The 16,083-nt window shown below is 61.4% G+C and overlaps 1 protein-coding gene across 1 annotated transcript in view; it reads left to right on the plus strand.

Moving 5' to 3' along the window:
• Positions 1-13,823, plus strand: part of ZMIZ1 (zinc finger MIZ-type containing 1) — a 112,041-nt gene extending 98,218 nt beyond the window's left edge. The window contains exons 11-21 of the mRNA XM_007464208.1: positions 5-179; positions 701-842; positions 2,314-2,524; positions 3,687-3,792; positions 4,680-4,840; positions 5,829-5,896; positions 6,217-6,285; positions 6,769-7,013; positions 8,269-8,435; positions 11,973-12,227; positions 13,716-13,823. Of these exons, the coding sequence (XP_007464270.1) occupies positions 5-179; positions 701-842; positions 2,314-2,524; positions 3,687-3,792; positions 4,680-4,840; positions 5,829-5,896; positions 6,217-6,285; positions 6,769-7,013; positions 8,269-8,435; positions 11,973-12,227; positions 13,716-13,823 (1,707 nt within the window). The remainder of the gene's footprint in view (positions 1-4; positions 180-700; positions 843-2,313; positions 2,525-3,686; positions 3,793-4,679; positions 4,841-5,828; positions 5,897-6,216; positions 6,286-6,768; positions 7,014-8,268; positions 8,436-11,972; positions 12,228-13,715) is intronic.
• Positions 13,824-16,083: the final 2,260 nt, after the last annotated feature.

A 16,083-nucleotide genomic window follows, 5' to 3' on the forward strand; every position in this document is an offset into this window, starting at 1 on the left:
CCAGCCTCCCAGGCCGGTTCCTGTGGCAAATTACCCCCACTCACCTGTTCCAGGGAACCCCACGCCCCCCATGACCCCCGGGAGCAGCATCCCCCCATACCTGTCCCCCAGCCAAGACGTTAAACCCCCCTTCCCACCTGACATCAAGCCAAATATGAGCGCTCTGCCGCCACCCCCAGGTGAGCGCCCTGCTCTCTCCTTCCCTCCTCCCTCCCTCGTCAAGCCACCTCCACCTGCCTCCACGTCCCCCATACACAGTGTGCCAGGAGTCAGCGGGCTTGGAAGTCTGCCTGCCTGCCTGCCTGCCTGCCTGCCTGCCTCTGGGGGCTGGGCGCGGGAAAGAGCGGGGTGGCGGGGGGGTGTGAGAGCAGGCCTCCTTACCACCTGCCTGAGCGGCTGGAGGCTGGGAGGGAAAGCAACTCTCAGCTGTGGCAAAGGGCTGGGAGGAGAAGCCAGCCGGGGCTTCCAGAGCAGGGGGCGGGTGCAGAGCTGGGGGATGAGTGGGAAGCGGGAGGCAGGGATGGTCAGGATGGGGTCGGAGGGACCAGAAGAAGCCAGGGGCTGCCTGGTGTGCCCTTGAGCACACAGCCCAGCTGCCGTGGCCCTGTTCACACACGCGCCCAGAGCATGCAGCCAAGGGTGCGTGTCGTGTGCCACCGGGGCGAGGGCCGTGCGGCTCACCTGCTCCTCCCCCGCGCAGCCAGCCACAATGACGAGCTGCGGCTCACGTTCCCCGTGCGGGACGGCGTGGTGCTGGAGCCCTTCCGCCTGGAGCACAACCTGGCCGTCAGCAACCACGTCTTTCACCTGAGGCCCACAGTCCACCAGACGCTGATGTGGAGGTGAGCGTCAGGGCACAGCACAGCCCGAGCCGGGTGGAGGTGGCCCCGGTGCTGACATTCCTGGGCCCTGGCATCGCCTGAGACACGTGTCAACAGCATCTGCTTGACACCGTCACCTGCTGAGCATTGCTGACTGGGCCCTGCTGTGTGCAAGGCCCTGGGGGTGTCAAAGCGGGGAGACAGACAAATCTGCCTTGGCTTCGTGGCCTGAGGGTAGGGAGCTGCTGTCACTCACCCCAGTCCTGATCAACAGTGGTCAAGAACAAATTCCCAGAGGAAGACGTGGCTATAGCTCAGGCTGAGAAGGAGGATGTTCCAGCAGGGCCCCCGAGTTGGCCCCGAACGTGGCTCATGTGGTCAGAGCCAGGAATATAGAGAGAGGAACGGGAACAGGGCCGGGTCCTTCCTGCAGCTGGCCACCGGGCGGGGCTGCTGCTCAAACAGTGGGCGCTGGAGTGAGGGGTCTGGAGGCCCCCTGCTGGGCCAGGCTCTGTGTTCTGAGCCTCCTATACCTGATCTCTTTTGATCTTATGAGTGGGCATTGCTTGCCCCATTACAGTGAGGAAACTGAGGCCAGAGAAGTGATTAGCTTGGATGAGTCCTCGCAGCTAGCAAGGGGCAGAGCTGGGACTCGGGCCCAGGTCTCTCAGACACCAGAACGCATTGGTGTCTCCACCCTCGGTTCCTCCTCCGCGGGCAGGACTCACACTGCCTCGCGGTGTCAGTGACCAAAGGCCTCAGCTGCCCAGTGAGCACCCTGAGGGCACGAGATGTGTCTGAGCTGGGCACGTGCACACACGCCACTGTGCGCGCGCAGCTGGCCCGTTGCCTTGAGCAGGCCAGAGGCAGCTGGGGTGGGCAGGAGGGCACGGGAGTGCACTCAGGCAAAAGGGTAGAGGGACCCCCATGCAGGGGCCCTGCTCACCCACTGCTCCTTAGCCGTGAGTACCGTCGCCTGCGAGACCTTCTGTGGCTCGGCCACTGGCCCTGCTGGCTTTGTGGGGACTCCTTCAGTGCCGTGTCCTTGGCCCACCGCAGGGGTAGGGGGCCGGGAACTGAACCAGGCAGGCCCTAGCCTGGGGTGCTTCTCCCACAGGAGCTCAGGGCATAATCAGCCTTCCAGCTGGCCTCGTTGAGTTAGCGTCTGTCCGTCTGTCTCTGTCCTGGGGGAACAGGAGGCGCACTTCCATGCAGGGGACTGAGGCAGATTGTGGTCAGAGCTGTGGGGCTGTGGTTGAGCAGTATATGGGAGTCATGGGGGGCATTTGGGTTGTTGGGATGGGTTTTGATGGGAGGCCTGGGCAGGGGGAGCATCCAGGGTGAGAGAGGAGAGCCCGAGGCAGCTGGGGGAGCCTTCGCGGCTGAGGACAGGGTGCTGAGTGACTCGGTGGGGGGCTCTGGTGAGGGCGGGGTCATGGAGGCCATGGGCAGCCCCCTCGCAGAGCCGCCCTGAGCCTCGCCCCGCCCCCAGGTCTGACCTGGAGCTGCAGTTCAAGTGCTACCACCACGAGGACCGGCAGATGAACACCAACTGGCCAGCCTCGGTGCAGGTCAGCGTGAACGCCACGCCCCTCACCATCGAGCGCGGCGACAACAAGACATCCCACAAGCCCCTGCACCTCAAGCACGTGTGCCAGCCGGGCCGCAACACCATCCAGATCACCGTCACCGCCTGCTGCTGCGTGAGTGTGCGGGTGGGCCCGAGATCCCCAGCCTCCTCTGGGCCTCAGCTGCATCAGGGGTCTCCATCCCCCTTCCCCAGGAGTGATCTTTCAGGAGTACCCCAGAAACATGCCACAGTCCCCCCCAGGGCCGTGGGGTGAAATTCAAGCCGCCATGCTCTGGTCCGAGGCCTGGCCTTTTCTCCTACCGCAGCCTCCATCTGGTCTACACACTCCCCTCCCTTTGCTCGTGTAGATCCTCCTCCCGGACACCACCCCCCATGCCCACCACCTTCTTCCACTGAGGAAGTTCTGAGTGTCCCTCAAAGCTAGGTTCCGTTCGTGCCTCATTTGCAAGAAATTTTTATCTTCTAATCACTTTTTCACCTGAGAACCAACTCCACCAAGTCTGGAGTCAATTCCTTCCCTTTGTCACCCAACCATGCTGTCTCAGAACTGTGTATGTGTGTGCCCTGACCTGTGACTCACTGATCTGGGACCACGTCTGAGCCACACTCCTGTCCCCCAAGATCAGGGCCTGACACTCAGGGCTTGTCCAGGGATTTGCAGAGTACCTGCCCCACTCTGCTGGCCTCCCTGGAGGAGAAGGAAGAGCTCTGATCCTGCCCTTATGAGGGTTGGGGGGGCCACGACCACCCGGGGATAAGAGTCACAGGACTGGGGATGCTGTCAGAGTGAGGAGCCTGCGGGGGCTTGTTGGGGGTTGCAGTCCTGGAAGGCTTCCTGGAGGAGTGAAGACAGGACAGCATCCTCTGGCGGGAAGGGTGGAGGAGGCATGATGGGGAACAGCGGGGCGAGGGGCAGGAGGGCCAAGGCTAGGAAGTGAGTTTGGCCCAGATCTTGATGCCTTGTGTCCCATAACCACATCCCAGGGGTATATCAGCATCAGAGTCAGCCTTGTTGGCATAGACAGCAGCAGCTGCCCCCGGGTAGTGACCCCGGTCTGGATCCCCAGCTCGCAGGTCCCAGGACACATCCTGGGCCTCAAGGGCTCTCTCCCGGGTCCCAGGGGACCCTCTCCTAACGGGGCATCACCATGGATGTGGGGCCCTTTCCTGCGCTTAGCCTCTGGGGTGAGGGGGGCGGCCTAGGCCTGCGGAGGCCCAGGTGGCAGGCGTGGGGGCCAAGCGGCAGGGACCGAGCCTCTGCTCTTTCTCGGCAGTCCCACCTCTTCGTGCTGCAGCTGGTCCACCGGCCCTCCGTGCGCTCCGTGCTGCAAGGCCTCCTCAAGAAGCGGCTCCTGCCCGCAGAGCACTGTATCACGAAAAGTGAGTGGGGGCTCAGGGGCTGGAACCAGACCCCAGTCCCACCACGTTCACTGTCCCCTGGGCCTGGCACCACCGGACCCTGAGTGTTCCCTGGCACTAGCCCCTCCCCCTCCAATGCCCCTCCTCTGAGGCTGTGGGGATGATCAGATGAGCACACAGTACCGTGAGTACAGCATGTAGGGCAGATTAAAAGAAGATGCCGTGGTGCAGGTAGGCCAGGCAGGCTTCCTGGAGGAGGTGATCACCTGGAAGGATGGGAGGAACTGGAAGAGGGGGTTCTTCGTCAGGAGAGAAGCACAGGGGTGGATTCCACCTCAACAGCCCAGGCCTAACTCGAGACGGGGGGACTTGGCTCTGACTCCCAGGTGCAGACACTTGGGGGCCGGGGCGGGGGAGGGGGGTGCACCACGCAGGGAGGTACATCACTGCTCCCCCCTTCAAATGTGCTTCTTCACGTCCTGAGCCCTAGAATCTGGCCAGGCCATTACCACATTTGGAGAATTAAGTGCAAAAGTGCCTGTGGGGCTCTCCCACTGACCCAGAAAGTCAGTGAAGTGCCAGACTGGGTTTCTGCAGGGTTTGCAGAAAGTCCTGCCTTCCTAGTGAAGACAGGGCATGAACTGCAGAGACTGGGGGACTGATGTAGCCACCTCCAGGGGCACTTCACACATGTCACATGTAGAGTGTCATTCCAGAGTGCTGGGAGGCCCAGGGCCTCCAGCATGCTGAGCTCCCTTTTGCCCAGGTGGGGGTGCCCTGCACCTGTTCATGAGACCTCCCTGTGCTGGGGGACGTGGAGAATCAGAGTGTGTATCAGCCACTTGAAGGAGTGGGGGGTGTGCAGGACAGCCCTGCCCTCCTTATCCACCTGTGCCTCCACCCTACAGTCAAGCGGAATTTCAGCAGCGTGGCTGCCTCATCAGGCAACACAACCCTCAATGGGGAAGATGGCGTGGAGCAGACAGCCATCAAGGTGTCTCTGAAGTGCCCCATCACATTCCGGCGCATCCAGCTGCCTGCTCGAGGCCACGATTGCAAGCACGTCCAGGTGAGCAGTCCCAGGGAGAGCGTCCTGGAGTCTGGCTGGGATGGCGAGGAGTAGGCAGTGGGATGGGTAGCAGGGCCTGTCTGTAACCCCGGAAGGATGCCATGGCCATCAGGAGCTGATTTCACTGACTCACTCCTGCCATCATTTATCCTCTGAGCATATCTGTGTGCTCAGAGCTAGGTTCCCAGGGGGCTACAGAGCTGGATTTAGACAGTCCCAGCCCTGGCAGATGTCAGATGCCAGCTGGAAATTCTGCACATACGGCCACTACGGCTGATAGGGAACCTGAAAGCAGGGACGCCTCTGCCTGGTTCACTGCTGTGTCCCGAGGCCCTGCCCTGAGCAGGTACTCAGGAAGTGGCTGTGGGATGAGTGACTGTCACAGTTTGGGTGGCTTAATGCAGGCAGCCCAGGTGGGTGGGGTTCACTGGGTGGGGGCTACCGTGGGGCCAGGCCAGCCGCACCCTCAGCCCCACCCTCTCACAATTGGCCCCGAGGGCTTCATAGTGGGTCAGGAGCCTCCCAGCCCCCCCCTAACCCCCATCCCCGGGAAAACAGGGGCAGCAGAGGTCTGGTCGCTTTATTTGTCGCTTTATTTATTTGGACGCACACTGCTGAACTGGATGGGGTGTGTCCTCCATGCCTGGGCCGGGCCAGGGAGAGGGGCTGTCACGGGGCAGGATCGGTGAGAGGTGGCTGCAGGGGAACCAGGAAGGCTTCTCAGAGGCCATGGGTCATCTGGGGCACAGGGATGGTATGAGGAGGGCTGGGCACAGGTGTGCAGGGATTCCACGTGGCCCGAAAGCTGTAAGCACAGCAGAAAATCGGCAAGGTCATCACCCCTCTCAACCCTGGGTCTCCCTCCCTCAACACCTGTCTCCCTCCCTGGTGAGACGTCTTCATGAGGGTCCCGGAGGCAGTGGCATTTGCATTTAAGAGGTTTCTGAGAGCCCTGCTCTCATCTGTCTGTGTCTCCCGGCCTCCGCAGTGCTTTGACTTGGAGTCGTACCTGCAGCTGAATTGCGAGAGAGGGACCTGGAGGTGTCCTGTGTGCAAGTGAGTGATGCCCACCTCAGCATAAGCTGCGTGACCCGGCTCCAGGAGGAGCTGTGGCCCTGCTCTGTGGGGTCCAGCCACCTCCACCTGCCCTAAACACAGATGAGAGAACCCAAGTACAGCAGAGGGGCTCAGATCACGGGGGCTGTGCACAGTCCCTTTGTATCAAGCAGTCACAAGGCTGCCCTCTCCTGTCGGTGCCCCCAAGTAGTAACCAGTGGCAGGGCCCGGGTCTCTTGGACACAGTGGGGAAGAGTGGGCTGTGGCCTCACCCGCTAGGGTCCAGGAGCAAAGGCCAAGCCCCCTTTCTCCTTTTCCAGTAAAACCGCTCTGCTCGAGGGCCTGGAGGTAGATCAGTACATGTGGGGCATCCTGAATGCCATCCAACAGTAAGTGGGCCTCCCCACACTAGGGCAGGGGGTGGGGGAGGAGGGGGGGCACGGGATGCTGACCTGGGTTGCATGAGGTGAGTGTGTGATCACCCCTGATAACCTTGTCCCCTACTGGCCGGCAGACCATTTTCCCACATCCCTCACCTCTCTGCCAATTTAAGGGGTTCTGTACCTGGGGGCAAATGAACTTTCCAGAAAGGACCAAGCTCAGCCAGAGCAGGAAGTTGACATGGCCGTGTCTCGGGTGGAGGCTTTGGGGCCTGCTGCCCGATGCCCAGCCACTTGCTTTTCCTAGTCTCAGTCTCCCCATCTTTCAAAAGTTATAAAAATCCATCACACTTCTGTCCTATGCAGAGCATGGTGGGAATGGGGGCAGAGGGAGCCTGGACGAGGACATCTCAGTGTCTGTCCGAGCTGGAGGCCCTCGTGTCCAAAGCCCGGTACCCCAGAGCCTCAGCTCTGCCCGCTTGCTCCCCCCAGCTCCGAGTTTGAAGAGGTCACCATTGACCCCACATGCAGCTGGCGGCCAGTGCCCATCAAGTCGGACCTCCACATTAAGGATGACCCTGATGGCATCCCGTCCAAGCGGTTCAAGACCATGAGTCCCAGCCAGATGATCATGCCCAATGTCATGGAGATGATCGCAGCCCTGGGCCCCGGCCCGTCCCCCTATCCACTCCCTCCCCCTCCCGGGGGCACCAACTCCAACGACTACAGCAGCCAAGGTGAGTGATGGCCGACAGAGAGGGAAGGAGAAGCCCCAGCAGGGGCCCAGGATTTCTGGGGTGATGGTGGCAGGTGCAGGGAGGGCGTGGTGTGAAGAGGCAGAGGTAACGCACGCCCCCACAAAAACAATACCACGTCGCTGAAATTGGTACGGCGGCCCGTGCGATGCCCTCCTCCCCCACCCCCTTCCACCCAGCCAGCCCTGTGGGTTGGCACCCAGCTGGGAAGGCATGAGTGAGGAGCTGCCCTGCGAGCCAGCCTCCCGCCTCTCGCACCCCCAGCTGCCCAGCCTCCCTCCTGACTCCTGGATCTCCCTGGTCGGCAGCCGCCAAGCTTAGGGGCTTCAGAGCCTGCTTTGCTGGGGGCACTAAGACCACACCCCTCCTGGCGCTCCTGGCCCTCCCGTGTTGCCCTCTGACATCTACGTATTGTCCCTATCCCTGCAACTCTCCCACCCTTCCAGAGACGGGGTCCAGGGGCCTGGAGCCACCAGCCTTGGGCCACCAAGGTCACTGTCACTGCCCCCTCACTTCCTGCTGCCCAGAGCAAGCTGCACCACACTGCCCTCAGTTCCCAGAAAGTACCCCCCCCCGCCCCCCAAACACCGGGCATGGCAGCTCCCCGCAGAACCCCTGCTCTAAGGTTCCTGGGGCTCCTGGATGATTAAAGGCCCAGAGAGGTTAGCCTACCTAGCCAGAGTCCCACAGCATGCTGAGCGTCCCAGCTTTCCAGTGTGCTGATCCTCTGAGCTCTCACCGTGGCCACGTGGTGGAGGAAGCAGCGGCTTGGGAGGCCAGACAGCTGGCTCTGAGGGTGTCATCTCGAATCTGGCACAGCTTTCTTTATGGACTTGGCAGACGCCGACCTCCCGCTCTGGGCCTGGGTGGTCCCAGTGATGAAGGGCAGCCTCATGGGGGCTGTGGGTGAGCAGGTCTGGGGGGCTCACTCAGCAGATCCTGTGGAAAGGTCAGACTCGGGCCTCATTCCATGTGTCCCGCCGCAGGAGCCCGACCACCCTCTCTTCCTACTCTAGCCCTGCTCGTGGCTGTACACCAGCACACGCCCTGGGGTACTAAGGCCCGCAGGAGAAGGCTGCATCGCTGCCCCGCTGTACGGCCCTGAGGTCTAGGGCTGCAGGAGCCGACTCTAGCCTCGCAGGAGGGTGGGCCTTGGTTCCTCCTTTACACTCTGAGTTCCCTGGGGTGGCCGTCTTCCCTCTGGGTCACATCCCTCCCCATCTCGTTCCCTCCCCAGGCAACAGCTACCAGGGCCATGGCAACTTTGACTTCCCCCACGGGAACCCCGGTGGGACGTCCATGAACGACTTCATGCACGGGCCCCCCCAGCTCTCCCACCCCCCGGACATGCCCAACAACATGGCCGCCCTTGAGAAGCCCCTCAGTCACCCCATGCAGGAGACTGTGAGTACCTCTTCCTCGCCGCTGACCCTCCACCTCCCCCGTGCCCCCAGCCCCGGTGCGGGGCTGACGGGGACAGAGGGCTCCCCTGGACCTTTCTCATGTTTGCCTAGTTCCCTACCAGGCAAAGGGGAGGACTGAGAGTTGAGTCTCGGGACCCAAGAGGGCGTGGGAGGCCTGACTGAGGCTGGGTCATGGCCCATCAGTGTCCTTGGACTTGGCCGTTTCACCCAGGACATCAGATTCTCAGATGGGGGAAGCTTCAAGCTCTTACCTGCACATACATTGCATGCATATACACACATGCAGATGCCTGCACACCCCCTACATACAGGCCCACACACCGCCCATACACCCGGCACACGTCCTATACACACCACACACACACAGCCCCATCCCCTTTCTCCCCCTCTTACACACACTGTTAGGCTGACTTACTGTAGCTTCATCCAGCCATCTAGAATTTAGTCCCAGACCCAGGCACTTATTCCCCAGGGGTCTGAATCTTCAGGGTATCACCTCCTCCTGCAAAAAGAAACATTAGGATTTCTACTTATTCCAAGAGTATTCACTTCTCGTCCTGTTTCACGTATTAACACACACTATATTGCCGAGAAAGCCCCTTCGGGTGAGGTGGCCCGTGCTGTCCAGAGGCCTTCCCTTCCTGTGGCGCCGACAGCAGTGGTGGGAGGCCTGGCCGCCTCCCGAGGCCTTATCTAGGCAGCGGTGGATGATTGCACTTGATCTAGCAGACGTTTTCTGAGCCTGGTCTCCCGGCTGTGCCTTGAACCAGGTGTAAGCAAGACAGACACCGGCCTCAAGCTAATGGAGCAAAAATTCTGGCAATGCCTGGATGGAGGAAGAACACTTGGGGTTTTGAGGGAACTGAGGCCCAAGGGCTGAAGACTGAGGCCTCAGTCATTCTTTCTGTCCCTGGTCTCTCATCTTAGCAGGAGGGGCAGTCACTGAGGGCCTGGCAGTGGGTCCTGGGCCACAGCAGCCAGAGAGAAGGGTCCAGGGGTCTCGCCAATGCCTGGCAGTGGAGTTGGGCCTACGCCCGAAGGTACCTCTCCAAGCTCTCCCAGTCTCTATCATGTGGCCTGGAAGGAAGGGGCCTCTGGATTGTACTGTGTTACCCACAGCTGACACGGAGTTGGGAAACATCCAGCACTGGGCCAGGGACTGTCCTGTGCGCCAGAGCCACCAGTTCTCAGCAGGAGTGACTATTAACCAGAAGGACTCTAAATGAGGGGCACTGCAGCAGCTTTCCTGCAGGAACCCAGAATGCCAAGTTGGAAATAGCTGCTCTCACCAGCCTTCAGCCATGTTTTCGCAAGTTACTTTCTGCCCCATGGGGCTTCCAGTTTCGGGGGGCGTCTCTCCTGGCCCCCTTCCCCAGCCCTGCTCCCCAGGACGTCAGCCTTCCATGTCCAGGAATCACCCAGATCACACCCCTGCTCCACATTGATCTGGCACCTTCTGTCTCCTCACAGTTCCCAGCACTGGAAGATGGCAGCAGGGGTGCTGTGTGCTTTCTGCATCCAACAAGGCCTTTTCCTGCCTTGTCAGCCCTGCCACCAGGGTCCTCGCAGAGGGACTTAAGCCCTTGGGTTGACTTCACAGCCCCCCCCCCCCCAGTGTGCTTTCTGCATCCAACAAGGCCTTTTCCTGCCTTGTCAGCCCTGCCACCAGGGTCCTCGCAGAGGGACTTAAGCCCTTGGGTTGACTTCACAGCCCCTCCCCCCCCAGGAAGCTTTTCAGATATGCAGTGTCCTTGTCCGTTTCTGGGCTTTTGTTAGATGGGAACTGGACCCAGAGGTACAGCTGTGCAAGGTGGTGTGGTGCAGTCACAGGTCAACAAACCCACTTGCCCAACCAGAGCAGCCTGACCCGGCCGAGCACGAGGCCAGGAAGGATTCCCAGGCGCACGGACTGGTGGGAGGGCTCCAACCAGGTGCTGGCTCACCCAAGGCTCTCCCGTGCCAGGTGGGAGGCTGACAGGTGTGTCAGCAGGTCCCAGAGAGCACCTCTGGTTCTGAGATAATCCAGCAAGATGTCAGGGCCGAGGGCGTTAGTTGTGTCAGCAGATCTGGGGACTGTCTGGGGCTGGGCTGCTCCAGGAGTGTGGAGCCCCTCCCTGCCCCCCACTTCCCAGAATGGTCGCTGTGGAGCATCACACGCTGGCCTCGCCGACAGCTGTGAGGGCTGTCCCTCCCGCCCCTTCTGGTTCTTCTTACTTTGTGTGCATCCCACAAGTGGTTCCCCCAGGGTCAGCAGCCTTCACGTCACACGGTCATCCCTCGTTCTCAAGGCCCGGGCTGGAGGGGCACTGTGCTGCAGAGGGCCACCTGGACCGTGGGCAGGAGCCAGCCCACAGCAAGGCTTGGGGGGGCAGCTTTTAGGAGAAACAGGAAGAGGAACTGGTGTCTGGAGAAGATACGGGATATGGTGTCACCGCCGTTTGCAAACCCACGAAAGGAGTGTCTGTTTCTGTGTGGCCCAGAAGACAGGGCTGGGAGGAGGGTACTGCCCAAGGAGACATTTGGTCACCTGGCTGCCCATTCCAAGTGAGAGGCCTGGCCAGTCAGTGAGCTCCCTTCCCTCGCAGAGTGTGAGGGGGGGCCCGGGGACCGTTGGGGATGCCGGGGGTGGGGGCCCCGACTTAGACTTGGCCTTTCACTCCGAGACCTGAACTCTGAAGGCAGGGCGGCTTGAGGCAGCAAACAGACCTACAGGGGAAGTTTAAGTCCCACCCACTCGTGTCCCCTGCCCACCCATAGCCCCGACGGTTCGGTACACGCGCAGGGGCGGTGGGGGGGGGGGGGGCTACGAGAGAAGCACGCCTGTTGCTGCCTAGGTGGGTGGCCAGCAGGAGGGTCTGGCAGGAGTCAGAAGCCCCAGGTCGCCTCCTTTACTTTGGGCACAGCTCCGTCCTACCCCGGGACAGCAGGCAGAGCTTACACCGAGGCCCCGCTGCCCCCGGAGCCGGCGTGCCTAGTGTCACCCCCGGGCCAGGGCCCGCGTGGAGGCGCAGACCCCCGTGAGCTGCACGCCTGCCCCATGCTGTCGTCCGTGTCTGCTCCCCGCCTCCCCGGCTCGGGCCTGCACCACGCCGCCAGCAGCACTCCCGCCCGCCTCCCTGCTCCCCGGAAACATGCCCATTTCGCTTCTCCATCCCGCCCTTGCTGTTGCTCATTGTGCTGGTGTCCGGGCTAGGGAGACAGAGGGGCTCCCAGGGGCCTGGGCCCCGATCTCAGGGTCTCTGCTAGTCTCAGAGCCCCTGGCCGCCTCCCTCCCTGCCCCACGTGGCTTCAGCCTCCCTGACTGGCGGTTTTGAGGGGGAGGACTTGTTTGCTTGTTTGTTTGTTTCTCTGCAGGAAAGAAAAAAAAAAAAAAAAGCATTCAGCTTTGTAGAGGGGGGGCTTTGTTTTGGGGGTTTTGTTATTTTCCTGGTTTTGTTTGGTTTTCATTTCTCCAGGCATCTCGTCGCTGTACCTCGTCACCTCACCTTTCTTTTTCCTGCTCTCTCCTCCTCCACAGATGCCACACGCTGGCAGTTCTGACCAGCCCCATCCCTCCATGCAACAAGGTTTGCACGTCCCACACCCCAGCAGCCAGTCAGGGCCTCCATTACATCACAGTGGGGCTCCTCCTCCTTCCCAGCCTCCCCGGCAACCGCCACAGGCCGCTCCCGGCAACCATCCACACAGTGACCTGACCTTTAACCCCTCCTCAGCCTTAGAGGGTCAGGCCGGAGCGCAGGGAGCGTCCGACATGCCGGAGCCTTCGCTGGATGTAAGTTGGGGTCACCACGTGTCTTGGCCTGGGGCCGGGACTGCCCGAGAGCAGGGGCGGGTGTCGAGGGCCCGAGGCCCGGGGTGGAGAGGTAGAGCGGTGAGGAGCGGGTGGGCGGGCGGAGGGTGGGCCCCGCCAGCCTGCCTCCCCTGTGGCTCCAGGACCGGGGAACCCCGCAGTGGGCAAGCCTCAGCGAGGGTGCCACACCCCTTGCCCCACCCTGCTGGCCCTGCCCCCGTCCCCTTGGCCACAGTCCTACCGCCCGGCCCTGCCCTCCCCCCCACCAGGCCCTCACAGAGTCCCTGTGGGCCGGTCCTGGAGGCAGCACAGGAGGGCCCACCCCTGCCTTCTTCCCACCTCCCGTCCGTCCCCGACACCGTCCCCGACACCGGCTTTGCCATCGCCGCATCTGCCACTCTCTGGCCCAAGGCAGGGGAGGGGCTGGAGGGACAGGTCCCTCTGTCTGTCTCGCTGGTGTGTGTCTCCAGTTTCTAGTCTGTGTGTTGTCCATGCCCTGTGCTTTTGCTCACTCCATCGCTCACTCTGAGAGGCCCCCACGTGGGGTGACAGAAGGATCGGCCTCGGGTCACACTGGGGGGCGGGGGCGGGGGGCGTCGTGTGACTGAGGCAGAAGCGGGCAGCTGAGATTCAGGGATCACCCCCCCTTGAGAACTGAGTAGTCTGGAAGGTGGGCAAGGGGGACACTGAATGATGGGTGTTGGGTAGCTGGGCAGGGCTGCCAGCGAGGGACACGGCCCTTGCCCCTCCCACCCCTCGCCCCCAGGCTCTAGATTCCCAGAGAGGAGGCCTGCCCTCTCCTCGGTCACGTCCCAGCCCCAGCGAGAGTCACCCTTGGCCCCAGCAAGAGTCTCTGGTGAATGGGATTCACTCAGCTTTGGGGCCCTCTTGGATTCTTGCCCGACTCTCCTCTCCAGACCAGGCCAGGGCAGGTGCTTTTAGATTGATGAGGGTCCCCTGTGTGACCGAAAGAGTCCAAGGACCTCACAGTAGAGGGTGGGGATGCTCTGTAGCCTCTTCCCGGAGTCCACAGGGAAGAGCAGTGCTGCCAGCTAGCCGCGGGCTCAGCAAGGAGCCGGGAGCTCTTGGGGGCGGTGTGGGGTGCTGGGAGCCGCAGAGACCCGCCAGCCTTACATGCAAAGCCACATGGCTTCTCCTGGGAGGCATGGGTGACCCCCAGCCCCTTGTGGCAGGGTCTAAGGAACACTGTGCGTGAGGAGCCTTCCCAGCTGGTGGGCTGAGGGCTCCACTCTTCCAGACTTGAAATAAGCACGGGTGTGCCCCAGACTAGCACGGTGGCCTGGGTGCATCCGGGGACCACCGGCACTGTTAGTTTCCCCTGTTTGGACCAGGGCCCCAGGAGGCAGGTAGAGGGCAAGCGAACAGGCCCGAGGTTGCCCTGCTTCCTCGCGCTGGGCCGGCCCGGCCTTCAGCCGACACCTCATCTGAGCTTCTGTGCTTCTTTTCCAGCTCCTTCCAGAACTCACAAACCCTGATGAGCTCCTCTCGTACCTGGATCCCCCCGACCTGCCGAGCAATAGTAATGATGACCTCCTGTCTCTCTTTGAGAACAACTGAAGCCCACCCCTCCGTCGGGGCCACCCCTCCCCACGCGGCCTCCTTCCCCATCTGCCCCGCACACTTTCCCGCCGCGAGCCCGTGCCCTCGGACCGCCCCTGCTGCGGCCTTCAGAGCCTAGGGGCGGGAGGGTGCACTGTGAAGGCGGTGCAGGTCTGGAGCCCACGCCCAGAGCAGGCCCCAAAGATGACCCTCGAGACAGGGCGCTGGCCCAGGGAGGGGGCACACACTGACGGCGGCTTCCAAATGACCCTCCAGTGCCCCCCAGGTTCTTCCAGTTTGTAAACTGTAACCCGGCCTCCCTGCTTCCTGGCCCAGAGCCGCCTCCACGTGACTGTGAACCTGAGGGAGGGGCCCCCGTATCCCAGCGGCCCCGAGCCTTGGAGGAGCAGCAGAGGTTGGTGGCAGTGAGAGCGGCCTGCCCACCACCACTACCACCCACCACAGAAAAGCACAAACCTCTGGGAAAGAGAACTCTCAGGGGCCAAGGTTATCGCTTTGACCCCAGACCTCTAAGCCAGGATACCCTGTAAACACTCTCAGAGAGCAGAGAAAAAAAGACAAGAGTCTGTGTTTGGGAGACGGTGAGCCATTTCTGCTTGGGGACTGGTGGAAAAGGGAGTCAAGGCCTCCTCAGAGCCAGGATGGCTCCACAACCTCTGACTCAGGCCAGGGCCCAGCCTTAGGGGGCCCAGAGAGAGAGAGAACCCAGCTGAAGTTATTGTGCCCTTAGTTGGGGAAGGGGGGGCGGGTGCCGCCAGCTGGATTTGGAGTCCAACAGAAATGGCCAACTTACAACTTTGCTCCAAGCCGCCCCCTCTTCTTAAACGACAGCATCTTAAAGCTGCAAAGTCGTCTGGGGAAAAGGAACACTGGACTTGGACAGCGAGCGCCCCATTTCTCTCCATGCGTCCTGTTTCCTTCCTCTGCTCCCCCCCCCCCCCCCCCCCTCCTCTCCCTGACTCCTGGGTTCCTCTCATTAGGAGACGGTCCCAGTGTCCCTATGCCTACCCAGACGGCATGGTGAGTGGTGGAAAGGCAGGGGATGCAGGGGCTCAGCAGCAGGAACCCGGGGCATCACTCTCTCTCCGGCTCCTCTGTCTGATCTGGCCTGTCCCTGTGCTCGAGGCTGCCCCCCCCCCCCCCCGGCTCCAGCCCAGTCTGTCGCCGCGTGTGCCAGGATGTGCCGTCGAGCGTCGCGTGGTGTTTCTGTGGCTGTCTCAGACCCCGCGCTTGGCTGCCACCCTCTCCTTCTCTCCATGTCCCTCTGGCCTCGAAAGCTCACCCCACACTCCTGCTCCAGCAGAAGCAGCCTCTGGTTTTCCCTCCACGCTTCGCTCCATCCAGCTAACTGCTCGCTCTCGGAGTCTGCCGGGTAGCTTCTTGTGAGTCCATTTTGTTCCAGGCTCCCTTGTGCTCCCCGAGCCGCATGGCCGGTGATGCTGGGCCGTTGGGTCACTTGCGTCCCCTCTGTAAATTCATCGCGCCCCTCCCCTGCTGCTGCCCGAGGCCCTCACCTGCTCCCCCATCCACTGTCTGTGTTCTCAGTCTCTGTCTCCCTCTCTGTTGGGGGTTGGGGGAACACCCCCAGCACTCCTCTGGATGTGACCGGAACGTTGACCCCAGCTGTTGACTTCCAGTCGCTGTGCCAGACGGCCCGGCACAAGGTTTTCTGTAGGGAAGCTGCCATCGTCCCATCCCCACCCCTTTTCCTTTGTCCCGTTGTCAGAGGTTTTTTCAAACAGCGTGGTGTTCCGTATACAAATCAATTATTTTAAGAATTGCTTTTGTAAATACCTTTGTGAATATTTTAGTATTGTCTTTGATAATATTCAACATTTTCATGACCTGGTTATAGCCTTTGCTGGTGTTTTTAAAATACCTTGACTCAACGACAAAGACCGAGTCCCTTTTTTAAGAAAAACAACAAACAAAAACAAAAAAGCAACCAGGGCCATTTGTACAGAAGAAGGGACTGAGAGCATGGGTGGCTGTACAGTGAGTTAGAAGACCAGGCCACCCGCCGTTTGGAGCCATCCCTAGTTGGCTGGTGGGGACAAGACGACGCCAGGTAGCATGTGGCCGTCTCTGCCCAGTGGCCAGTAGCCCCAGCTGTGTCAGGCCATCTGGGAATGTTCTGCCCCAGACAGATTTACAGATGCCTTCCTTAGAAGTTCCCACTTCCTGCTGTGCAACTTTTTCTCAGAAAGGCCTGGGGTCCGTTCTGGTTGTTATCGGGGTGTCCCCCTCTGCTCACTGA

Source organism: Lipotes vexillifer, unplaced genomic scaffold (assembly GCF_000442215.2).
Source record: "Lipotes vexillifer unplaced genomic scaffold, Lipotes_vexillifer_v1.1 scaffold59, whole genome shotgun sequence".
In the NCBI taxonomy this organism is placed as follows: domain Eukaryota; kingdom Metazoa; phylum Chordata; class Mammalia; order Artiodactyla; family Lipotidae; genus Lipotes; species Lipotes vexillifer.